Source organism: Vicugna pacos, chromosome 11 (genome assembly GCF_048564905.1).
Source record: "Vicugna pacos chromosome 11, VicPac4, whole genome shotgun sequence".
Classification (NCBI taxonomy): Eukaryota; Metazoa; Chordata; class Mammalia; order Artiodactyla; family Camelidae; genus Vicugna; species Vicugna pacos.
The window spans coordinates 28849545-28876544 of record NC_132997.1 but is presented as its reverse complement, the minus strand read 5'-3'; the positions used below and the strand labels follow the sequence as shown (position 1 = coordinate 28876544).

The 27000-nt window shown below is 39.2% G+C and overlaps 1 protein-coding gene and 2 long non-coding RNA genes across 3 annotated transcripts in view; 1 reads left to right on the top strand and 2 right to left on the bottom strand.

The window, feature by feature from the left end:
* Positions 1-3940, top strand: part of FMN2 (formin 2) — a 281809-nt gene extending 277869 nt beyond the window's left edge. The window contains exons 14-15 of the mRNA XM_072970983.1: positions 2307-2388; positions 3724-3940. Of these exons, the coding sequence (XP_072827084.1) occupies positions 2307-2388; positions 3724-3750 (109 nt within the window). The 3' untranslated portion in view covers positions 3751-3940. The remainder of the gene's footprint in view (positions 1-2306; positions 2389-3723) is intronic.
* A 450-nt stretch (positions 3941-4390) lies between these two features.
* On the bottom strand, positions 4391-16808 carry LOC140699245 (uncharacterized). The gene is made up of 2 exons (XR_012077273.1): positions 16157-16808; positions 4391-5136 (listed from the first exon to the last, which is right to left on the bottom strand). It is a non-coding gene; the product is annotated as an uncharacterized lncRNA (long non-coding RNA).
* Positions 16809-17008: 200 nt separating this feature from the next.
* On the bottom strand, positions 17009-26494 carry LOC140699244 (uncharacterized). The gene is made up of 3 exons (XR_012077272.1): positions 26266-26494; positions 18273-18383; positions 17009-17201 (listed from the first exon to the last, which is right to left on the bottom strand). It is a non-coding gene; the product is annotated as an uncharacterized lncRNA (long non-coding RNA).
* Positions 26495-27000: the final 506 nt, after the last annotated feature.

The following is a 27000-nucleotide window of genomic DNA, read 5'->3' as shown; positions in this document are numbered from 1 at the left end:
ATTTCTCACTGAGGCATGAACCAGAAGGCGGGCGTGGGCTCTGGCCTGAGCGCCGGGGGTCCTGCGGCAGCAGAAGGGAGACACGCTCCCCGACTCCCCAGCCCTGCCCAGGTTACTCCGTATGTAGCGCTCTTCTCTCCCTCCCCAGTCCCATTTCCCCTTCTAACACAGGTATGGAGAATTAAGGTTTCTCTTTGACACAAAGCTCACCTGTCAACCTGCTCCTGACGGATTCCTGTAACCCCTCCCGCCAACCCCAGGAACCTCCCGGGGCCACAGCTGGGCTTCTGCCGACCCAGGTGCTCATGCTCCACAGGCCAGTGGGATTTGCTGGTGGCTGTTGGTCTCACTCCTTTAGACGCTGGATTTAACTGTCCTCATAAAGTCAAGCTGAGCCCAGTGCCTGACCTCCATAATGACCATCACATGAACGGCCCAAGAGACCTGCCAGGGCTCCCTGAGCCACGTCCTCTTTTCACTTTTATTGTCTCTGCTGTAAGGAACGGCTGGCTTTGTTTTTGTGTAAAATCAAATGTTTGTATTAGATTCAGCTTCCTGTGATACTTCTAAAAATGTGTTTTAAGAGCAAAATAAGTAAGATAGTGGGAAAATTAAGATGATCTTAAATAAGGTGATTTAAATACTTGCAAAGTAGATTTTTTAAAAGTCACAAAATGCTTTATAAAGAGTTCCTGGTAAATTTAAGAGGGGATCTATCGGATTTTTGGCTAAGTGCTAACAAAAGAAAAAAAGAGATTTTCTTAACTCCTTGTCCAAATAGTTCAACTTGTATTTTACTGGTAGTTATTTCAGAGGAAGATGGGAGCTCTGCAATCTTTAGTTTGTTATAAACAAAATGTTTTTGTATTCAAATGTTTGGAGAAAATATTAAAGGCAATTTATGGCTTGGGAAGAAAGTAATACAAGTGGTAACAATGGAGTATCTTCTAAATTGTCATCATTTTCTGAAATTACTAACAATACCAACTCAGCAGGCATTTTACATCCAAAAGGAATTACCTTCGTTTGTCATGCTTTAACGTTAAGTGGTGACAGTAATCTGACAGCTGCTGCACTAGGTGGTTTGTTTCATTCTGTTGTTTAAAAACAGGCATTTATTCAGCTGTATAGGAGATGAATTTTATCATTAGAATGTTTGCCATCAGGCTCAAGAAATAGATTTATAATCCATTTCTTTCAGGAAATAGGCTTCAAGATATACGTAACACAAGTCTCTTTATTAAGTCATGGCCTTTTTTAGTTTCTCCAGAAGCACTATTTTTAATTCCCAACGAAAATCAAAATAAGAATAATAAATTGACCTAATAGGTTATTTTCTTTCTTATGGCCCCTCTTTTTATTAAAAAGAATTCAAAAAAAAAAAAAAAGAATTCCAGTTTACAGATTTCTTACTATTTGTTTAGTTAAAGCAATCATTTGTAACTTTTTATAGTATTTTATAATTTATAAAGAATTTTTAAAACTTTTGATCTTAGCATCACAATTGGCAACAAGTCTGTGTAGTAGTAATCGTGATGCTATTATGTATTCCTGAGCGCTCTGGCTCTCTGAGGGAATGTGAAGGGCAGTGGTGGCAAGGCGTTAGCCAGCATCAACCAGCAGGGCCAGAACTGAATGCAGAACTTAGCTTTTAACTGCACCTCTGGTAAACTCAATACTATTTTCCTTGAAGTGTTTAAAAAAATCCTGCAAGTGTTAAAACATTATTATTGCTCTTTTTTCTGTTTTCAAATGACTGGTCCCCATGCTTAATGTAGCTCAGTCTCTTAAAAAACTGTCCCAAGTATTCATTGCATGACTTTCATAGTCATGGATATGGATGCACAGATTACATAAATCATTTTAAATAAGCATATGAGTTTTTATTTGATACTGTGTATTTAATTATTTTAATACTTCTGATTTATGTAATAGTGCCAACCCTATTTATGTAGTAGACCCAGTCTCAGCACCTTCACCTGAAAATGAAAGATTTCTTTCCTTTCCTTTATATAGCTCCTTTAATACAGGATAAAGTGTATTCCTAAAAATGTAAACTATTTGTGTACCAGTCCATTCAACATCCTTTGATTCCCCTGGATGTTAAGAGAACCCCTGGGTGAATCAGCCTCTAGCTCTAATACTCTGTTTTTAAGTCAAATGTCAGATAACATTCCTGTGTGTGGTATTATTTTCTCTAATAAATCAAATCCTTAATAAGTTGACACTTGCTCACCTTCTATAAGGTGGATTATAGTGATCTTTGAAAGACTTCGCTTAAATACATGTGTCTTCTCCCCACCCAGAGTAAAAGAAGCTGAAGAGGTGTGTAGACAGAAAAAGGGAAAATCACTTTATAAAATAAAACCAAGGCATGACTCTGGAATTGTAAGTATTTAACTATTCTGTTTTTTAACTTGTGATTTTCTTTGGCTTTTAAACGCTGTTTTTTCAATATATACAAACTCATCTGATAATATCTTAATTATTTTCCTCTTAAGTCTGAATGAACAATGAGCTTCTGACTTAAAGAATCCCCTTGTCCTTATGCCTTTAATCAGGCCCAAAAGGCTAAGGGAAGCTTGATGTTCAGCATTAGAAGCTTAAGAATTAAGATAAATCCACTAAGGGCTGCATATAGGTGGGGGTGCGTGTGTTGGCGGGAGTGGGGGACAGCCTTTCACTTTCATCAGCACACACGGAGTACGGCACAGCTGTTGTAACTGGATGAGCACCACTGGGATCTAAAACATGATGGGAAGAGCCAGGTGCAGTGATGTCCTCTGCTCAGACCGGGGGCTCAGACCTGGCCCGTGCCCGTACACGGCGCCGCGGCACTGAGGCTTGGCAGCCGTCAGCCAGCAGACGGGAGTGTAACCAGCTGATGTGAGCCTCCTCTCTGCCCACTGCTTCAAAATAAAATGCCAAGTCGGGCACCCGGGGAGGGAAGGGCTGGTGAGAATGAGGAGTTTTCCCTTATGGAACTGTCAGTGTTTTGTTGAGTGTTTTGAGGGATTATCACTTGGTGTCACGGGGTAAGTAACCGATGCTGTTCTAAGTAAAAAGTTGGGCTGGGCCTTAAAATAGGAGCATTTTGAATCAAATTAGTCTAATATTGCCTAAATTGGAAAGATACTAAAATAACCCAAACTGGAATGTGATTAAACAGCCCTATTTAGACAAAGTTAGAAATTATATCTTCATTTAAAAGCTCTCTCCCAAAAGCTTGTCTAATGGCAAGTATTATGTTATGGTTTGGTTTATGTTCTGTCTTTTTGATTAAAGTACAGTCTTCAAGGTGTATAGAATGAGAAGGAGTAATTATTAATTAGTTAACCACAGTTACGCTATTGTAAGGCTAGAAGAGAATTAAATCACACGAGCCACGGAGTGAAGCATCGATGCAGTTTTCACGTGTGTGCCTTTGCACACAGGACTGACAATGAGAAAGGTGAGTTGGTACTCATTCACATCGACTAAAAGCTAAATTATAAAGGATTTTTCTCAAAAACATTTGGTAACTTGTCTTAGTGAAAATTTTAAAAGATAAAACAGATTCTACTCATCTTTTTTTTTCCTGTATGAACTGATAGATCTTTAACCTTTTCTTGGCGTTTGATCCAAATGAAAAGAGATCTCGTTTGGGCGGGCTGTATTGTAAACTCCATACATTTCTTAAAGTTCTTTCTAACGGTAACTCTTATCTGCTGCATTTATTTTCAGAAAGCAAAAATAAGCATGAAAACCTGAACAACAAAAAGCAGAATGAAAATGAGTCACTGCAACCACTTCCACAAAACTCTTCTGACCTGAGGGCGAGAAGGAAACTCATCATTTTGATCACTTTTCTTCTTGACCTCCTGCATAATCTTTGTGTTTTCCAGACAGTTCACTGTATGTTGAATTTTACAGAACATTTATACAAAAATGCGAAAGCAGTAGACCAGTGCAGAACCTGACACCTTTTCTTTCTGTAGACGTGTATATGGTATTGTGCCGACAGACCACGACAGCATGTGCAAGGGGCAGTCTGCACTGATCTGAACGTGCTAGAGAGTAACCCAAAATTTACTCATGTGAGAATACTCCTCATCACAGCAAAACTTTCCCTTCCACTGACAACCGGCACTCCGCATCACTGCATTTAGATTTATGGTTCTTTCTAGTGAATTGTTTGTATCAGTTTCATGTCTACCTATAAATTTTCTATTTTAAAATTTAAGTACCATTTATATATATCATAGTCAAGGCTTTCCCAACTCTTGGGTTGGTCTCTGTAACTATATATTTGTGAAAGAAGATTATCATTTTTTTTACTCAGCAGATAATGACTAGAAAAACTATAGCAAAAGGAAAACTCTTCCTATAAATCATTTCAAACAGGCAAGAATCAGAGTTTTAAGTTTAATGGGGACTTTTATCAGATCACGTCCTTTGGGACCCTACATAAAGCCAATCTGCAACAAAGGTAAATTAAACCAAAGGTGTGCCTCTCTGTAACTTTGACCATTGCCCTTCACAAAGAAAACAACACAACACTTTGAATGAATTTAAGTAAGTGATGCTCATGAAATTGCCAAACATGACTAACTATTGACTAAAAAAGAGTAAATTTTGGATAGATTGGCATCTACCTAGAACTTGTTCATTAAACTCAGCTGCCTGAATATTTTGACATGGCTGAGGTGGTCTTTATGTGTTACGGCAGTTGATTAAAAGCTATAAAACGAGTGTGCAAAGATTTATCATCTGAAGGAGCCTAGGAAAAGATTTCATTTTATTTTACTTTAGAGGAAAAAAGGAAATCTTCCACTGTTTCTGAGAATATTTTAAAGTCAGCTCATGGTGCATTGTGATGGTTTTGTCTAACATTAATAGGTTTTTTAAAAAAATTCTTTTAATGATATTTGTTGGCGTATGCTTACAGATAAAGGGGAGAGAATTACTGCTACTGCCAACCGAGTATGGAAAGCAACTTAAAAAGAAAATCTTCTCATAACTATGTTTATATTTATGTAAAGTATGGTCTCTTACCTTTCAGTTTGTAGTTTAAGTGCGAAGAAACCGTAGTGGCTCTGGTTGTTGTTTTATAGTCTTCCTGTCTCCTTCAGTCCCTCCAGTGTGTATATCACCATTCTTCAATGATATAATAGGGCATTTAACAAAGATCGCTATGTGCAATACTGTATTTAGTGTTTCTATTTTTAGTGTTTCTAGGACGTTAATTTATATGAAAATAAAATGAATAATAAAATAGTTCTATGCCTGTTGTGTATGTATCACCTAAAGATACTTGGAAAATGCAGCCATCATATTTAACACAGCGAGGAAATATATGTTAGATCGTCTTGGGGTTTTTTTTTAAAGTTCTTATTTCAGGCTTAACAGTTGTTAGTAGTTAAGTATTTGATGAATGCTGGGTTTTAGAAGTAAAATAATCATTCTGCTACATCAAAACATAGTTTTTTGTTTGTATTTTCCTTATACAATTTTAAGGAAGACGTATTTCCCACTTATGAAAACCAGTATATCACTATTTGAGAAATCTCATTTCTGAAAGTTAGAAATTAGATACAAAAATGCATTTAATACAGATTAAGTGGTGAAGGGTTACTGTGAAACGAAAAGGCAAACGAGAACATTATGGGGCAGAAGAGATGGGGATAGAAGCAGACATGGAATAAAAACTAAGCATTATGCTGATAGAATTCTAAGTATGGAAAGAGTTTCTTTTTCTTCACAAATAATCTTCGCATTTAAGTCTGATACTGAATTTTTCAGTATAAACTTTCACCTGTATATGGCTTGTGCCAGCCAAGGCCTGGTCCAAGGGCAGAGTGGTTAAAAGAGGGTGCATGATGACAGACAGAAACTAAACTTCTGGTGGTGTGCATGCTGTAGTGTGTACAGAAGTCAAAATACAATGTTTGTACACATGAAACATATACTGTTGTAAACCAATGTGACTGCAATAAAAATAATTTTTAAAAAAGAAAAAACCTGAATATAAAGTTGGAAGAGAAAAAGTATAAAACAATTAAAATTCATTATAATATCCAATTCAAAGAGTACAAAATGGGGGAGGGTGTAGCTCAAGTGGTAGAGCACATGCTTAGCATGCATGTGGTCCTGGGTTCAACCCCCCAGTCCCTCTAAAAAAAAAATAAACCTAATTACCTCTCCCACCAGATAAAGAATTAAGATAAATCCACTAAGGAGGTGCATATATGGGGGGAAGGTGCTGGCGGGAGTTGAGAGCTAAAGAATACAAGATGCTAAATCTAGAGGGGTAAGTGTGAGTTAGACAAGTGACCGGGGGACAGAGAACTCTAGCAGGAAGAGCAACTCCCGAGTCTGTATCCCTTTAACTGGCTTCATTTTCTTCACAGTGCTTTTCACCACCTGATAACACACAGACGGTTATAAGTATGTAGTCAATCACCTGCTCAAATTTAAATTTACACTTTTTTTCCTCAGTACTAAATCTGTAACATTAAAAGCAGTACATGGCGCTCAATAAAGATGTATTGATTCAGTGAGTAAGTAAGTGAGAGCGAGAGAAGGTAAAAGTTAGGGAGTGAAAGGGAGTGAGAAATCCCTAACGTGCGCTGTACATCCAGGCAGCTGCTTCTAGAAGATGGAGGCTATTGATCAGGAACTCAAGAGGTTTCAGTTCTGGAGATTTAAAAAATGATGGAGGAGCTGTCTGCATTCAGGTGGTTGTCAAAATTGCCTAGGGAATCAGGAATAGATTTTTTTTTTTTAAGTCTGAGGTCATGTTGAACCAGTATTTAAAACAGAAACATTCTAAGTAAAGTCAGCCAGAAAGAGAATGAAAAATACCATATGATATGATATCACTCATATGTGGAATCGAAAAAGAGAAAGAAAAAGGACATTATGAGCTCATCTACAAAACAAACAGACTTGCAGACATAGTTAACAATCTTATGGTTACTGGGGAAAGGGGGTGGGAAGGGATAAATTTGGGAGTTTGAGATTTACAAATAATACATAAAAATAGATTTTTTAAAGTTTCTGCTGTATATATAGCACAGGGAACTATGTTTAATATCTTGTAATAACCTTTAATGAAAAAATATGAAGACAAATGTATGTATATGCATGACTGGGACACTGCTGTACACCAGAAACTTGACACACTGTAACTGATGGTATTTCAATTTAAAAAAATAATAATAAAATAAAATAGAAACAAAAATAGGTCACAAAAAGAACCTCATGAAGATTAACCAGGGAACTAAAAGCTGAGAACCACAAAGATTTAATATTGCAAAGGTCAAAGTAAATTGGCACATGGAAAAAAAATGGCATTTTCCTATTACCCTTCAAACTTAACTATTATTGTAAATAACAAATTAATAAAATATATGTAATGACTTTTTCAACGTTCTATTTTAAACTCTGCTTTGGGGAAGCAGTGTAGAAAAGAGATTTCAAACATAAGTTCTAAAGTCCCATTCCTGTGTGGTTGAGTAAGCTTCCAAGAGACCAACCCTCCCACCAATAGAAACTATAAACGCTGAGCAAAATGTATAAGCAACCACTTGAAGGCTCTGGAGAGTGAACAAAGGAGGCATATTCTGGGGTGAGGGGGAGTTGAACAGGACAAGAATGGCCCAGGGCCTGAGGCCAGCTTCCGGAACGGTGCTGCACACGACAGCTACAAGCTCCCACACTAGCAGTCCTTTTCCCCAGAAGACAGGGGGAAGACGTCTTTAAAGTCCCAGGGCAGGAGAGACCCTGTCAACCAGAAGTCTATATCCCAGGAAAATATACTTCAAGAATGAAGGTGATATAAAGACACTCACAAGTATTTGTCAGCAGCAGGCCTGTATATTAGAACCTTAAAGAAAGTTCAAGTTGAAGGGAAATGATACCAAAGGGAAACATGCATCTTCAGGAAGGAGTAACCAGCACTGGAAATGGTAAACAAATAGGAAAATATAATTTCTTTTAAACACTGATAGTTTAAAGCAAAACATATATAACATCTTGAAGAGTCTATAATGTTATGTAAATATAATATATGAAGCAATTGTAAAGGAAAGCACACTGTGGGGGGGAATTACAAGATTTCTACATTTTTATATGAAGCAGTGTAATATTTACTCTAAGCAGACAGTGAAGAGTTAAGAATGTGTACTCTCTCAGTGTATAGTATAACCCTTAGGGTAGTCACAAAAAAGTAATGGAAAGAAACATAGCTAAAAACCCAATGGATGTAGTAAAATGGAATTTAAAATATATTTAAATAATTCAAAAGAAAACAGGAAAGAAGGATTGGAGACAAAATCAGAAGGGACAAAGGACAAACAACAAGATGGCAGCCTTAAGTATAAATTTAAAGTAATTACATGTAAATGGACTAGATACACTGCATAAAAGACAGATTATCAACTACTTTTTTAGAGGTGAGATTTTGTTGTCTACAAGAAAAACACTAAAAACACTTAAATTAGAAAGACAGATATAGTCATAAAATCTGTATGTATAACAGCTGTAGAATAAATAAAGTAAAAATCAACAGAATTAAGGAAGAAATGACCACTTTCATCATCACAGTTGGGGGTTTTAACACTCCTTTCCTACCAACTAGTAGAACTAAACCACCAGTCAGAGGGAGAGAGCCGCGCTTGTGAGCAGGGGAGGGGGTGCGGGGGAGGAGGGAGAGGGGAACCCGCACAGGGTAAAGGGAAAAACACGCTCCGTTCACAGAGGGAAGCAAACCAGGCTCACCACCGGAGACGTGGGACCAGAGTGGGGGTCACCAAAGAGCGAGAGTCAACTTACAACAGCTACAGACGATGCCTTAGAAAATGGCAAACAAAGCAGCACGTGTGTCACGGCAGGAAAAGGCAGGGAAAGGCCCGCACAGCAAACTGGACCAGCCCACTCGTTGGCCCGTGTCTACACCTGCAGTATCTCCAATATCATTGTCACACAGGAGCCCAGTGCCACCAAGAAGACTGGTTCTGGACTAAGACTGGCACTGTGGAAAGGAAAAACAATGACTAAACAGAGAGAGATAAGAGGAGAAAGAGTGTTGAGCATCCTCTCAAATCTACGAACACTTCCCAAAGCACGTGAGGAAAATTGTCAATGAGAAAGAATAAATCAACTCAATAAATGGAAATCTATTCACCTTCAAAAACGCAAATAGAGCAAAATGTAAATGGTTTAATCATAATTATGTTTAGCACCTGCAAAGAATTTGAAATATAAAACCTCTGAATAGAAAAAAATTATATATAAGTGAATAATTATAGGTGGACACAAATTAAAAGACCATCAGTGATCTGGAAGAGACTGCCAAGGAATTCACTGAGATCATATTACATAGAGCGAAAATATTTTTAAACATGAAGAGAAGAGGCTCCCATTTGAGAGGCATCCCGTAAGGAGAAACTAAAGGAAACGGGAGAGAAACAGATGGCTTATGAGAATATCATTGAGAATTGAAAAAAGACATGAATCCTCTGCTTGAAAATGTGGAACAAGTGCCAAGCAAGATAAACACCAATAAATTTGCACCTAGAGAAGTCAAAGCGAATCTCCAGCCAGATGAAGACGAAATTGCAAAACTTCCGGAAAGAAAGCACACACCAGCTACAAAGGAATGACAATTACACTGAAAGCAGGTTTGTCTTCAGCAACAACACATAACAGCAAACAGTAAGCAGTGTCTTCAAACTGTGTAAGGAAAAACAATGACTCAAAACCATTCGTTCAAAGGGAAGGGAAGGCACATTTTTCAGACAAATGAAAACTAAGAGTCTACCCTAAAACCTCACTGAAAGATCTGCTACAGGGTATATTCCAGCACGGGGAAAAGGTGAGGACAAAGAGAAGAGCTGGGATGTAAGACGTCACTGGGAGCACAGAAATTGGTGAGATAGATCGGTTCTAGATTCTGAACAGTGACAACCACAACTAATGTTTGTGTTTACAAAGGGGACCAAATTTTAGCTGAAAAGATGGGTGGGAGAAGTTCAGGGAATAATCCAAGCATGCTGAGGGTCATGTCTTAGTCTATTCATTCATTTAATTCAGAAAATGCTTATAGAGAGGTTAATATATGCCAGGAACTGTTGTAGGCTTTGGGAATAATGGACAAGTAGAGGGGAAAATGGCCTGTTTTCATAAAACTTACATTCTAGTGAGGGAAACAAACAAAAAACCATGTGAAATGATGTCAGGTGCTATGATAATTTAAGTATGGTGACCAATAATTCATTTCTGAGAGTGCAAGGGGGTGCTGTGACACCAGGAAAAGCTCCATGAACTGCTACAATACCCATACAAACTGGTCCCCCTCTGCGCACGTGCTATGTAACCTTTCAGTGCCGTGATGAAAACAAGACAGGGAGAAGACAGCGCTAGTGAATATGTTTAGATTTTGTACAAAAGAATGTGAAATTAAATATAAGTTAAAGATTAGGGGTATTCTTTCAAAGAACATGTGTCACGGCAGGAAAAGGCAGGGAAGGGCCCGCAGAGCAAACAAGTAGAGTAGAAAACCTGTATCAATTCAACTAAAGGACAGGAAAGTGTGATAAAAACAAAGTAAGGTGAAAAGAGAAGCAACTGTGGAAGAAAAGGAGTTGTCACTAACAAGCCCTGGAAATCTCACGCCACTATGCCCCCATACACCAGTCTGTCATTACCATTCCACTTTCCAGCCAATTAGTGAACTCAGAAGTTTAGAGGCTATGTTATTGAGGTTCTTGTTTCATGAAATACATCTTCAATTATACAATCAAAAACAACAGAAAGAGGTTTAATGTTGTAAAATGGCGTGATGAAGGCAACATTTGCCTTTTCTCCTCTCAGAAATCATCCCAAAGCAAAAAGGAGCAAAAATGTAAACTTTACCCTTGATTAAAATTAGAGATAGTGACTGAATGTAAGACCAGATACTATAAAACTCCCAGAGGAAAACATAGGCAGAACACTCTTTGACATAAGTTGCAGTAATATTTTTTTTATCCATCTCCTACAGTAATGGAAATAAAAGCAAAAATAAGCCAGCGGGACCTAATTAAACTTAAAAGCTTTCGCACAGCAAAGGAAACCATAAACAAAACAAAAAGACAACCTACGGAATGGTAGAAAATATTTGCAAATGAGGAGACCAACAAGGGATTAATTTCCAGAATTTATGAGCAGCTCACACAGCTCAATATCAAAAAAACAAACAATTTAATCAAAAAATTCTTCTGCCCAGAAGACCTAAACAGACATTTCTCCACAGAAGACATACAGCTGGCCAACAGGCACATAAAAAGAAACATCAATAATTATTAGAGAAATGCAAATTAAAACTTCAGTGAGGTAGGTATCACCTCACACCAGTCAGAAAAGCCATCATCAAAAAGTCTACAAATAAATGCATAAGAGGATGTGAAGAAAAGGGAGTATTGGTGGGAATGTGAACTGGTGCAGTCACTCTGGAAAACAGTATGGAGAGCCCTTAAAAAAACTAAAAAGAGAGTTAATACATGATCCAGCAATCCCACTCCTGGGCGTATTTCCAAAGAAAACTCTAATTTGAAAAGATACATACACCCCAATATTCACAACAACACTATTTACAATAACCAAAACATGGAAGCAACCTAAGTGTTCATCAGTAGTGGAATAGATAAAGATGTGGTCTATATATACAATGGAATATTACTCAGCCATAAAAAAGAATGAAATATTGCCATTTGCAGCAACATGGATGGACCTAGAGATTATCACCCTAAGTGAAGTAAGTCAGATAAAGACAAATATATGATTATCACTTATATGTGGACTCTAAAAAGATGATACAAATAAATTTATTTATAAAATAGACACAGACTCACAGACATGGAAAACAAACTTATGGTTACCGAAAGGGAAGGGGGGGCATAAATTAGGAGTTCAATATTAACATATACACACTACTCTATGTAAAACAGATAACAAGGACCTACTGCATAGCACAGGGAACTATATTCAATATAACCCGTAATGGAAATGAATCTGGAAAATAATAAATATATATATGTATAACTGAATCACTTTGCCATGCACCTAAAATTAACACAACATTGTAAATCAACCATACTTCAATAAAAAAATTAGAGGTATCAAAAACCCAAATCACGGAATACGGAAGACCTTCCAAATGTGCAGGTTTGGGAGACAGAGAAAGGATGTTCATAGAGGCAGATTTAGATTATATACTCATAAAACAAAAAATAATCAACCAAAAAATTATTAGTGATGATAACAGAATATGGTAAATTGACTACGCAAAAGAGTAATATACAGAAATTAAGATTTTCATCTATACAATGTCCAGTCACAAAATATAACTGGGGAAAGCGCCCACTTAAAATAGCAACCAAAAAATATAAACAGCATGGACTAAACTTAACAAGAAATGTCTAAGATCTATACGAAAACAACTGAGAGACACACCAAAAATCGGAAGGCATGTGACCCACGGGGTCAGTACTCCTTAAATGAATCTATACATTTAACGCAATCTAGATGGAAAAAACGAAACAAAAACAGAAGTTTTTGTTGTGGAGGAGAGGTGAGACCTACAGAAGATGACTTTAAATTTCATACATAAAAATAAATAAACAAGAATAGTCATGAAGATTTGGGGGAAAAAAGAGCAGTGTAAAGAGAAACTGGCCCAAAGGTGTATTAAACCTACTAGAAAATGACAAGTACTTGTAACAGCAAAATGTAGGAAACTTCGAAGTAACGAGGTAATATGCAGGTTTTTTTAAAGAATGAGTGACAATATATACTGATGTAGAAGATTTACAACATTTTGTCAAGGGGAAGAAAATCCATGAAAAAGCTTGTATCTTTTTCATTTCTGTGTAAAAAAAAAAAAACAAGTAAAACAGTGTGTTCAGTCCACTCTCCTTTAGGTAAAAACAGGGCAAATGTAATTACTGAACCCAGAAGTTAACACACACAGCGCAGCTCTGGAGGCATCCACAAGGCACTGCTACTATTAGTTGCTTCTGGAGAAGGGAAACCAGTGGGCTACGGGGTTTGCGAGAGGAAGATTTTTTTCACTGTTATTTTCTTTGGTTCTTTTGGATTTTGTACAATTTTGAAAAGTCAGTCAATATAGAAATACCTTACAACTAACTTTGGAATGTATCTCATTTCAAGTATCAAATGACGCCTATCTGGTCAATTACATAGAAAAAAGGAGACAATATGTTTGGGGGCGTTTATAATGTCTGCTCTCTCAGACGCCCTCCCCAAGGAAGATCAGGAAATTCTCACGTGAGACCACTGAGGAGATCTGTAAGGGTGGGAAGCCAACCCCATCTGTCTGTTTCATGAATTAAAAAAAAAAAATCAGGTGGTCTGTAGGCCACTGTACACATTTTCTCTGATGGTGGTCTGACTGTTAAGGTAACACTTGGCTTTTTATTTCACAATGGCCTATTTTGCTAATCCTTTTGCAAAACCCTCTTTCACCTCAATTTCGGAGTTACTTCATACTGACCTTATTGACTGTATATAAATGTTTCTTATTTATGGCTATAATCCTATCACATATTGTAAAGTTTTCCCAATCCACACAACCCACACTCTACAGGCTAACCAACAATGAGAGTTTTCTGTTGGTTGTAGGCTTTTGGACTCAGATACACTTACACCACGTTATAGGGAGGCATATTATAATGGGATTCCATTCATCTAAGTTGGGGCCCCCAATACTTGTTATTCCAAACCTACATCTATCTCACTTTGTAAATGCTGTCTGTAACTTGTCAGCATACCCTTAAATTACGGAGCTCATTTTTCTCAAGCAAAGAGTGAAAAATTAAGAATTGTAATATTTAGATTACAGAATTCCAGGATGCACCCAGAAAAAGACAATGAACAGGGTGCCTTTGTAACAGCAGGACCCTATGAGGCCTCCTAGGGACAGGTCCCCCCCAACCCCTAGCCCCAGCCATGTCCTCCACCTGCCTCCTGTTTGTGGAAAACCTTAGTCTCCAAGGTCTCAGCTGAGCCACAAAACCCTGGCTCAAGAATTAATGACTGAAAGAATGTGAACAGGTACTAACAAAAAATAGCAACTGGGCCTGAAGAACTGGTAACAAGGTCCTCCTTGCTTCAGTTTGGGAAAACACTGATGCGCCATGCCAGCTCAGAACTCGCATAGGATCAAGTGACGCCTCAGCTGCAACCAGGCTGCTTTTTCTGATCCTAGTTTCCTCACCTCCTTACATGTCTCTGCTGTGAACTTCCTGCTGAGCCTTCCGCACACAGCTCGTGGTCTCAGAATTCGGGAAACTAACCTAAGATAGGCAGTTCCAGGAATGGTCCAAGGATGTGTGCTCTAAAACAGGATCTGGACACAGATCGCTCGCTGGCCAGATGCCAGGGATGGCCCCTGGGATGCCGTGGCCGTGCGCTGCTCCTGTTTTTCCTGGGGACAAACTAAGGAGGGATGCTGGTGGGGGACTCCTGGCTGTGCAATACTTCAGGTGCTTAAGAGTGATGAGAGACAGTGTGACCACAAGGACTTTGGAATTGGGTACCAACCTCCAAGAGGAACTGATTTACTGAAGAGATAAAAACAGACTTGGGGTGACAGATGACCAATCCAGTCAGAATGTGACACCCACAGGGTCCCTGGCACCTCCGAATTAAGCCCTCGTCTTCTGCAGTCAGGCAGACTCACTACAGAAGTAGTGCTATTTCAGAGAAGTTTGGATTCTTAGCTGCAGCAAGTCTTCTGTGCCAAAGTCAGGGTCCTAATGAGAAAGCACTAAAACCCCTAAAATTGGGGTGAAAATACCTGGATAGATGCAGTTAAGAATCTCAAACTCTCCAAAGGCCCTGAACCTGACAGGGCCATGTCAGGCCCCCCACCCTTACTGGGGACGCACTGGGATGACTAAAGGAGGAGAGTGAAGCTGCTGCAGGAGCCAGGAAAGCAAGCACACGATTGCACCCTGAGGGTGCTGGGCAAGGAGGGGGAGCAGAATACTGAACTGGATGCCACCATGAGAACACTCTCCCCACGGATGATGCTAGCATGATTCCTGGAGGATCACAAAAGCTGTGATCCATACTCACTGAAATAGAAAGGTAGAAACTTCCGTGGTGGATGGTGGAAAAAAAGGACTGACAGGCTCAGAGAAGTGGACATGCTAAAGCGGATCTGCTCCTTACAGCTAAAAAACCCACCAGCCAACAAGGGTCCCAGGAAAGCCTCTGTTTACCAAAGTGATGGTGCCGGTGCCTGTGCTCAGCCGAGCCCGGTGTCCGTGGCCCAAGGCTAACAGCTTACAAAACTAGGCTCGCTGCTGGGCCTGAGAACAGCAAGATGGCAAAGTAACGTGAGCCAGGTGGTAGTGCTTAGCTTTCAGAACTAACGTGGGCACAGTTTTTGCGAAGAGTGGTGGGACTGGAGTGGCACCAGCGAGTTCCAACTTGGAGATGATTAAGAGAACATGGTGTTCCTGGAGGCAAGACAGATGTGCAGCCAACAAGGGCACTGCTTAATTTACAGTCAAAAGACATCAATGATCAGAGGCAAAGGGCAGTATCTCAGTAAAAATCACACTCCCTTGCTCAGTTTTCAGATCAGACTAGGAACCCACTGGCTGAAGGAGAGGCTGATTCTTTCTGAAGAAGGACACTTTGTGGGGCAATTTAGCAAAGGGACTCAAAGTAAGTATAATAAATAAATGTCAGCTTCTTGATACCAAAGACCACAACATGAAACCTCAACAATTCATTATAAAATGAAAGGTAACCTAGTGTTTGCTCATCCTTTTGAAAGTCCATGCCCCGGAAAAGCAGCTAGTTGTCTTCTGCAGGACGGTTCAACTAGATTTCTATTCTACTTATTTTAGCCCTTTTCTCCTCCTATAACCACAAAATAACCACTTCCTCCTATTTTTAGATACTTCTCTCTTTTAACGGGAAAGTTTTTTTTGTTTGTTTTTTGCTTGATGTCAGGGCAGTGAAATAGTATACCTTCTCCCTCCACATATGCATGGTAAATGTTACAGGAGCTTTTGAGTTTCACCTTAACATCTTCCGGATGAGCCCCCCTCCCTACCCCATCCATTCCAATCCAATTCCTGCTACCGCAGTGCTTCAGTACCTTCAATGAAGTATGATTCCACGTAAAATCACAACTCCCATCTCAGAGGTGCATGAAGTGAACCGCTGACCACGCATTACTTCTGATTTAAACACCTGGACGGATCCCCACCCGCTCTGGTCCTTCCTGAGAATGGGTGCTGCAAAGTCTAAAAACAGGGAACACACGAATGGATCTGTAATACTTTTGTAACAGCTCTTACCATCCGGGTCAGTTATAACACCAGCCTTCACTTAGAGACCTTTGTGTGCAACGACGTTCTGACTGCGGCGATAGAGCACACACCAGAGCTCATCTTCCGTCCACAGATGGGATGGGAGTGAGGAGAGGGAGGCCCGATGCCAGGGACCCAAGTCGTCTCCCGGGTATCAGGTTTGCCAAGAGAGCTTCCCTGTCCTGCGACGCTGGCCGACCCGCACCGCAGACGCGCAGACGGCAGCCTGGGGTCACCGGAGGGGCGGCTCCGGCAGAGGCCGCGCGCCTGCAGGAGGGGCTGAAGGGCCGGCCCTCGCGTCCGGGGGGCCCACGCGGCCAGGAGGTCTGGGAAGGATCGGCTCCTGCGCTTGCACACGGAGGGCAAAGCCATGCCGGGTGCACCGCGCGTCACCTGAAAGGTCCTCGCCGACCGCTGGGCGGGGATGGGGGCTTTCCAGCACTTTCCAGGCGCGCGCACAGCCTGTCTCGGAAGCGCTGGCGGGGCCGGCGGGGCGGAGCACGTGCGGCCGCGCCCATGACCAGGGCGCCCTTGCTGGCCCGGGCGGCAGGAGCGTGGGGGCGGCGGCGGGCGCAGGCCGGCCAAGGGCCTGCGCCGGCACTGCGTCACCTTCTGGGTCTTTCGGAGGCAGAAGGGCAGGTACCGGCGGGGCGCGCGAGCTCCAGCAGCGGGGCGGCGCGGGGTCGGCAGAGGCGGGGTCAGGACGCGGAGGAGCCGCCGGATGCGGGGCCGCCGTCTCTCCGCGCTGCGGCGCGAGGGCGTGGCTCCCGCGGGCCTGGCCTTCCCCAGCGCGGCCGCGGGAGCAAGAACGCGGAAATGTTCCAGAACATTCTGCAAGGAGAGAAGAATTAGAGGGCCTGGTGGGGCCGGTAGCGGCCCGGCCCCGTTTCCTTAGTGCTTTATGGTCTTGTCAGGAGGCGCTGCAGTCAGGCGGGCGAGGCTGCTGGCCGGTGCCCAGCGGCGGTGAGATGGGCCACTTAGAGCAGCGGCCCGCTGGCCGGGACGAGCGGTGAGTGAGTGAGTAACAGCGCATCAGGAAACCACACAGGGCCATACCCAGCGTTTACCGCCTTTCAGTATGTGCCCAGCTCTGTCCCAAGTTCTCGGCGTGTGTATCTCATTTGAGCCGCAAAACACCCTTCAGTTGGAGGTGGATTGTTTATTGTTCCTTTTTTACCGTGAAGGAAACTGAGGATCACAGAGGTTGAATAATGTGCCCAAGGCCGCACACCGGCTAAGTAACAGCCCAGGGTTTGGAGCTAGACTTCTGCATCCAGAGTCGTCAAAGTTAACCGCTAGACGTCAGTGTGATCAGGAAAATTGACGGAAAGGAAAGGTGTGCGTACACGTACACACACACACAGTCAGCGTAAATAAAGGAGATTATAGTAAAAAATGTGGGTAAGCCGTTTTCAAGCCATTGAAGAATTAAAGACCAGAAACAGGTTTCCCAGGGAAACAAATCCTGCCTCAGTACTATGTTATCAAAGTCTGTGCTCTGAATTCCAGACGCACCAGACAGCAGGATCACAAGAATCAGTTCACGGGTAAAACTCTCTCCTTATCCACCTATCTATCTAGTATCTATATAATAAATATTATTATTACATTATATAAATACATATGCCTGTATTTATGTGTGTATGAATATGTATATATTTCTATTTATTACGTGTATATATATGCATTCTGTATTTCTGTGTTGCTGATGAAGTCTGAATAAAATGCTAAGGACCTTTATTCTTCCCAAGTACACTTAAGAATTACCATTGTTTAAGGGAGTCTAAAACTCAGTACCTTAAACATTTTGTAAAGTGTCTGTCCACCCAGACATGGGCACATATTGATCACCATTAGCACTGCCTAGGGATTCTGAGAGAAGTTTGGAGGACACTTGCCTACCTGATAAATGCAAATGACTTCCAGAATGCTCTTCCCTGTAGCAGATGAAGATATGGAAAGAAAACTCAACACATCTGAGAGTGTCAGGCAAAATGATCAGCACTCACATTCCTAAAATTAAAAAGGGAGTAAGCAAGAATTCAGAAAAATAATCCAGAAGCAATATTCACAAAATGCAGATACACACATCACAACTATTTGGCTGTAACAGACTTCCTTTAACACATTTTTGTTAAGATTTTTGTTTCCTTTTAGCAGCACACACCTGGTAAATGTGACCATCTGATAAACGCAGTTATTACCAGAAAGCAGGCTCTGGAGGGGCACAGATTTTTACAATCTCATTCACTGCCAGTCCCCTGGTGCCTACAATAGTGCCTGGCATGTCACAGGCCTTCAGTCACTTGTTGAACAAATGAATGGTTCTCTGAACAACCCTCTCCTTTGATGCTAGTATTTTCAACTCTACAGTAACTACTGAGAAGAAAAAATAATGGAGTATACAGGCTATAGACGGCCATGCCCTTTGGAAGTATTAGACCATCTAAGACCAAATTTGTCTGTGTTGAGGACCCACCAACTGTTACACAGCAGTCAAGTTCAAGGATTACTGGGATCAGGATGTCTTGTCTGTCCTTTTATTCATCTTTAAGCAATCTTTATAATTAGATTCTAATTGGCTTCCAGAAAGGTTGTGTGTGTTTGTGAGAGAAAGATGAAAGAAAGACAGAGGGAGAGGGGAGGGAAGATGATCTTTTTAATGTTAAAGCTCTTGTAAAAGTTGTATCTCAATATATGTGGAAACTCAGTTGACAAGACCCAAATCCTATTTATGATTAAAAATTGTTCAACAAACCAGGAATAGAAGGGAGTTTCCTAAACCTGATAAAGGGCTTCTGTGAAAAATCTGGATAACATCATACATCCAAGACTGGATGCTTTCCTGAAAATCAGAAAAAAAAAAAGTGGGAGAGGGCACTGCCTCCTTTGAATTATTCCATACAACCTTGTTTGGAGGTTCTAGCCAGAGAAATTAAGCAAGAAGTGAAAAATGACAGGACTATGAGTGCAGGAAATCCTATGGAATACATAGAAACTATTGGAACTAATAAGGGAGTACAGCAAGTTTCCAGGATACAGTCCCTGTAAAAAACTAATTGTATTTTTACAAAATAGCAATAAACAAATAGAATGAAGTAAGAAACAATTCAATTTGTAATAGCATACAAGAGTAAAATACTTAGGAAGAAATGTAACTTAAAATGTTAAATTAAAAAGGACTAAACTTAAAAAGCCCTGTGACTTTGACATTGAAAACTACAAAACATTTTTAAAGCAATTTTAAAAGAAGTAAATGGAAAGATAGCCCACATTAATGAATAAAAGTACTTAACACTGTTAATTTGACAGATCTACAGTTTCAATGCAATTCCTATCAAAATCCCAACATATGTTTTGCACAAATTTAAAAGCCAATACTATGTTGAGAAGTTTTTGATTATTGATTCAATCTCTTTACTTGTTATTGATCTGTTAAGATTTTTTACTTCTTTCCAGAACCAGAAGTATTCTCTGGCAAATTCTACCACATATTTTAAAAGGAATTAATGCCAGTCCTTCTCAGATTCTTCAAAAAAAATTTAAGAGAAGAAAACACTTTTAATTCGCTGTAAGACCTGCATTACCCGGACATCAAAGCCAGTTTAAGGACACTACAAGAAAACTATAGGTCAATAACTCTGATGAATATGATCATAAACTTTTTCAACACAATATTAGCAAACCAAATTCAAAACACATTAAAAGAATTATGCACCATGACGAACTGGGATTTATCCCTGGGATGCTATGATAGTTCAACATACACAAATCAATAAATGTAACACGTCACACTAATAGAATGAAAGATAAAAGCCACATGATCATTTCAATAGATACAGAAAAGCCAGTTGACGAAGTACAACATTCTTTCATGATAAAATTCCTCACCATACTGCGTACCAGAAGTAACATAACTCAACATAATAAATGTCATATACACAAACTCACAGCTATTATACTCAATGGTAAAAAATTGAAAGCTTTTCCTCTAAGATTAGGAACAAGATAAGGATGTCCACTCTCACCATTTGTACTCAATATAGTCCTGGATGTCCTAGCTAGAGCAGTTAGGCAAGAAAAAGCAATAAAATGCATCCAAATTGGGAAGGAAGAAGTACAATGTCATTTTTTGCATATTAAGTAATTTTATATATAGGAAACCCAAAGACTCAACCAAAATCTATTGGAACTAATCAATAACTTCAGTAAAGTTGCAGGATATAAAATCAATATTCAGATACCAATTGCATTTCTATACACTAATAATGAAACATCTGAAAAAGAAATGTTAAAACTACCCCATTCATAATAGCATCAAAAACAATAAAATACATAAAAATAAATTTAACCAAGGAGGTGAATGATGCATACAATGAAAACCACAAGATTTCATTGAAAGAAACTGAAGAAGACCCAAACAAATGGAAAGACATTTCCTATTCATGAGCTGGAATAATTAATACTGTTAAAATGCCCATGTCACCCAAAGCCATCTACAGATGGAACACAATCCCTAACAAAATTCCAGTGTCATTCTTCACAAAGCCATAAAAATGTTTTTTCCATTTATATGGAACCACAAATGGCATCAAATATCCAAAACAAATCTGAGAGGGAAAAACAAAGCCAGAGGCATCATGCTTCCTGATAATCAAACTATAGTACAAGGCTATAGTAGTCCAAACAGTATCTTACTGGTATGAAAATAGGCATACAGACTAACAGAACAAAACAGACAGCCCAGAATTAAATCCCTGCATATACAGTAAACTAATATTCGACAAGGAAGCAAAAACATCCAGCGGGGAAAGGACAGTCTCTTCAACAAATGGTGCTGAGAAAACTGGATAAGTACATGAGAAAACTGAAAGCAGACCTCAATCTTACACTACCCTCAAAAATTAACTAGAAATGTACTTAAACATAAGACCTGATACCATAAAACTCTTAAAAATGTAGAGAAGAAGCTCCTTGACATTGGTCTTGGCAAGGATTTCTTAGATATGACATCAAAAGCAAAAATTAACAAGTAGGACTACATTAAATGCAAAAGTTTCTGCACAGCAGAAGAAACAAAGTGAAAAGACAACCTGCAGAATGGGAGAAAATATTTGCAAACCATATATCAGATTAGGGGTTAATATCCAAAGTATATAAAGAACTCATACAACTCAACAAAAAAAGAACAATCTAACTAAAAAATGGGCAGGGGAACCAAACAATTCAATAACAACACAAAACAAAAATAACACACAAAAAAAATCCAATAAAAATGGCAGAGGAGCTAAACAGACATTTTTCCAAAGAAAACAATCAAATGGCCAAAATACATTTAAAAGGGGCTCAACATCACTAATCATCAGGGAAATGCAAACCAAAACCACAGTGAAATATCACCTCACACCTGTTAGAATGGCTGTCATCCAGAAGAGAGGAGATAAAAAGTGTTGGTGAGAACACATAGAAAAGGGAACCCTGATACACTGTTGGTAGGAAGGTAAATTGTTTCAGCTAGTATGTAAAACAATACGGAGTTTTCACAAAAAAATTTAAACAGAACTACCATAGGTCCAGCAATTCCACCTCTTGGTATATACCCACATGAAATGGAAACAAGATATCAAAGAGATGCATGCACTCCCCTGTTTACTGCAGCATTATTCACAATACCCAAGATAACGGAAACAACCTTAAGTTCCCATCAATGGATAAATAGGTCAAGAAGACATGGTATATATACATACAAAAAAACATTATTCAGCCATGAGAAAGAAGGAAATCTTGCCATTTGCTACCACACAGATGAGCCTTGAGAACATTATGCTAAGTGAGATAAGTCAGACAAAAAAAGACAAATACTCTATAATATCACTTAGGTGTGGAATCTGAAAAAGCCAAATTGTAAAAAAATGGAGAGCAAAGTGGTGGTTACCAGGGGCTGTTAAATTGGGGAATAGAAGAGATGTTAAGGGTATGAACTTGCAACTAGTAGTAATTAAGTCCTAGAGATCTAATACACAGTATAATAAAAATAGGCAATAATATTGTATTATAAACATTGCACTCTGTAAAAGGCTGGTTCTTAATTATTCCAGTCACAAAAAAGAAATGATAATTATGCCACATAATCGAGGTGGTAACTTTCACTGCCACAGCAATCATAGTACAATATATAAACACATCAAGTCAACTTGTTGCATACACAAGTTTAAATTTACACAATGTTATATGACAAATATATTTCAGTTTTGAAAAGGCAGTACTATAATTTACACAGAAATACAAAGGACTCAGAATAACCAAAACAATCTTGAAAGAGAAAACCAAAGTTGAAAGACTCGCACTTCCCAATTTTAAAACTTACTACAAACCTACAATTTTGAACATAGTGTGGTCCTGGCATAAAAAAAGGACATAAAGTTCAATACAATGGAATTGAAAACCCAGAAATAAACCCTCAGGTTTACAGTCAATTGATATCTGATAGGACGACAAAATTTATGGGAGAAAGAATAGTCCTTTAACAAATGGTGTTGGGACAACTGGATACTCCCGGGCAAAGACTGAATTCAGCTTCTTCCTTGCACCATTTTTGGTGTAGCTCTAAATTAATCAAAGTCCTAAGTCCTAAGAGCTAAAACTATAAAAATTTTAGAAGAATTTAGGCATTTGTATCTTAGGTATGTATATCACCAAAGACAAGCATAAAGGAAAATACAAATAAAGAGCCATACAAATTGAAAACATTGTGAATCAAAGGACACTATCAAGAGTGAAACGACAAACCGAAGTAATGTGGCAAAATATTGGCATTTATATATCTAAGAAGAGACTTATATATAAAACATATGTTGAAACCTTATAAGTCAATAATGGAAAGACAAATTACCCCATTAAAATGTGGAGGAGTGGATATAGCTCAGTGGTAGAGTGCATGTTTAGCATGCACGAGGTCCTGGGTTGAATCCTCAGTACTTCCACTAAAAAAAAAGTAAAAAGATGTCAAGGACCTACTGTATAGCACAAGAAACTACATTCAATATCTTATAATAACCTATAATGGAAAAGAATCTGAGAAAACCTGAATCACTTTGCAGTACACCTGAAACTAACACAACATTGTAAATCAACTATACTTCAATTTCTAAAAAAGTAAAAAGAAGTAATCAAAATAGGGGGAAAGAATCTGTATAGATATTTCTCCAAGAAGATATAAAAGTGGCAAAAAAGCACATGAAATATTCTCAATACTGTTATCTATTAAGAAGTGCAAACTGCAACGTGGATGGATCTGGAGATGGTCATACTAAGAGAAGTCAGCCAGAAAGAGAAAGAAAAATACCATGTGCTACCACTTATATGTGGAACCTTAAAAAAATGACACAAATGAACTTATTTACAAAGCAGAGACAGACTCACAAAGAAAACAAACTTATGGTTACCAAGGGGAAGTGGGTGGAGGGATAAAGTGGGAGTTCAGGATTTGCAGATACTATTATATATAAAATAGGTAAACAACAAAGTCCTACTGTAGAGCCCAGGGAACTGTGTTCAATACCTTATAATAGCCTATAATGAAAAAGAATATGAAAAGAATATATATATATATACATATATATATATAAGAAATGGGGAACCACTTCACATCCATGAGCACGGCAATAATTAAAAACCAGGTAATAATAAATATTTATTACAATGTGGGAAAATTTAAACCTTCATACATTCCTGACAGAAATATATAATGGTGCAGCCCTTTGAAAAATGGTCTGACAGTTCTTCAAAAAGTTGAACATAGAGTTATTCTAGGACATAGCACTTTCATTCCTAGGCATACTTCTAAGAGAACTGAAGATACATGAAAAATGTGTGCATATCTGTTCATAGCAGCAACATTCATAATGGCCAAAAGGAGGAAATGATCTAAACGCTGTCAGTGGATGAATGGATAAATAAAATAAGGTATATTCATACAAGGGAAAAGTACACAACCATAAAGATGAATAAATAACTAATGTATGATCCAATCATGCATGAGCCTTGTATTTACATGAGAAATTTACACATGAAAGACCACATATATTATTCCATTTATATGAATACTCCTAACAGGCAAATCCAAAGATTAAAGGTACATTAGTGTTTTTCAGAGCTGGGGGAGAGAACAAATGAGGAATTACCACTTTTGTGGTACAGGGCTCCTTTTTGGGGGGATGAAAATGTTTTAAAATTATGGTAATGGTTGAACAACTCTGTGGATTTATTAAAAACCATTGAATTGTATCATCTAAATGGGTGAACTGTATGGCATGTGAATTATGTATCAATAAAACTGTTTGTAAAAATAAAAAGAAGGCCCATGTTCCTTCTTTTCAAGTTTCATGTGTCTTCTTCTCAGGGCAACCAGAGCTAGGCACTTGCTCTTCCCCCAAATTCCAACAAACACAAAGGATATGGGTCAAACCTCCATTAATCCCACCCCAGGGGAAATGGGGGCAGACATCCTTGGAGAAAAAGGATGAATTATGCTGGCCACAAGGAGTGTGAGTGCAGACTGGCTCCAGAAAGCAGCATGGACACAAACACAATCTATTACGTTGATGCCTTTATCCTCAAAAAGGTGAAGCATGTGCACCTTGGACTTTCTCTTGGCAAGAGGGTAGCTGTTTTAAAGAGTGGGAAGAAGAATGTTCTGTAAAGTAGCTATATGTGTGAGAAATACATCACAGAGGGGACAAAACAAGTGAAAATAGTTGATAGATTCACTGCAATTCCCTCAAAACTGGAAATGATGGTTTGTTTTTAAAACTTACCCAGAACAAAAAGAAATATGAGGATTTTAAAAGTAAGACTTAGAATTAATGGGTTTTACTGAGCTTGAAGATTAGAGTTTGCTTGCTGGGTGCTATATCCAGGGGATCATCATGCTTAATATGTATCTGCAATAATCATCAATAAAAAGCTTAAAGGTCAAGAACAATACCTGGTAACATGGAAGGAGCAGTACATACACCTGTGTTCACACAAAGGGCGACTTCCCAGGACACAAGAGATGTAAAAGAGTTTCATTCTAATAACTCACTTTAGAGCTGGTGCCCTGGGGTTATAAAATTTCACCAGCTTATGAATATTAAGGAAAATCTATTTGTATCAACTGTTTCATGGTTTATAGCACATTTGTTGTCTCACAGCCACCGACTGTTAACTGCAAGAGCTTCTGGAAACCATTTAGACCCCCATTCCGTGTCCATCTTACAGACTTGGAAAGAAACTGAGGACCAGAGACTGAGCCTGATTTGTCCAAGGACACGCAATGAGTATCTCCTAACATCTGATCCAGAATTCATTCTCATCTGGAATGAATGAAGATATCTGTTCTTTCAGCAGGCAGTGGATTTATCATTAGAATACGTCATTTCAAAGCAAGGGACCATTTAAGATGTATTGCATTTTAAGCAACATTTGAATGATATAAATAAACTTTTTATATAATCTTTAAGAAAAAACATGGTTTGGTGTTTAACGCTTTTCAAAGTGTAAAATGTAGGATTATTTTAATCATTCCCAGTGGCATTTAAACAAAGTGGACTATATGAGAAGAGAAAATTCTCAGGGCATGTTATGATTTCAGATCAGCCTCAAAGTTTTTAACATACTGACTTAAGTCCTAACTCTTGTTCTTCCAGCCAAGCCAGGGAAGCAGAAATGAACTATAATGTCCATTTCTCCCAGTCCTGTGCCCTCAGCGAGGGAGTATCGACATTACATCAGTAATGACTACAGGTACATACCTGGCATCAGTTACAGGTCCCTCTCTCAGGTTTCCATACAGGGGATGGAAACAATGGCAGTGGGGTGGTTTAACTACAGTGACACTGATCAGCTCTCTCACCTGCAGGATGTCTGTGGTCAGAGTCAAGTTCTCATTCACTGAGGCAGCGTAGCTCTCTGGCTCACTATAAAACACATCTAGCTCATCTCTCACATCCACAAACATGCAGAACTCGGTGCAAGTGGACAGGAACACGGAGATTTCAAGTTCTGACTTGAGTACAGCCTTGCAGGTGAAAAGCAGACAAGTCTCTGGTTCAGAGGCCAGTTTATCCCGTGCATTTGAACCTCTTCTGAAATTGCCATGGGCGCTGGCTCTGTTGTGATATATGTGACTGTGAGCTCCTTGGAAACAGAGGTCACTCCACATTCTGTTCTCCACCCCTCAGAATACAAGACAGGGCCCCACAGGGCTTAAAGAACTCAACAAACATCAATGGACTAAGAGAAAAAAGAATCACTAACTATGAATAAGGGCAACTTTGGGCAAGATTCCAGTCCTTTCTCACACTGCCAAATTCTAGAAGGTACTGCTTCCATGTGTAATGCTGCCCAGCCCCCTCATCCTATCATTATTCCATTGTTTTCCTAGTTCGTTCTGCCATCATTTTCTACCAATTAAATCCTGTTTATATCTGAAAGGAGAGCTCAGTTGCTATCATCGTCAGTCAAATACCAATCTAGAATAATTCACGAACTTCTACAGCTCTTTCACATTATCCTTATGTGTCTTAAAATGGTAGTTAATTCATACAAACTCTTTAATCCTTCTTTAGTCTATGAATTTCTCCCTGGC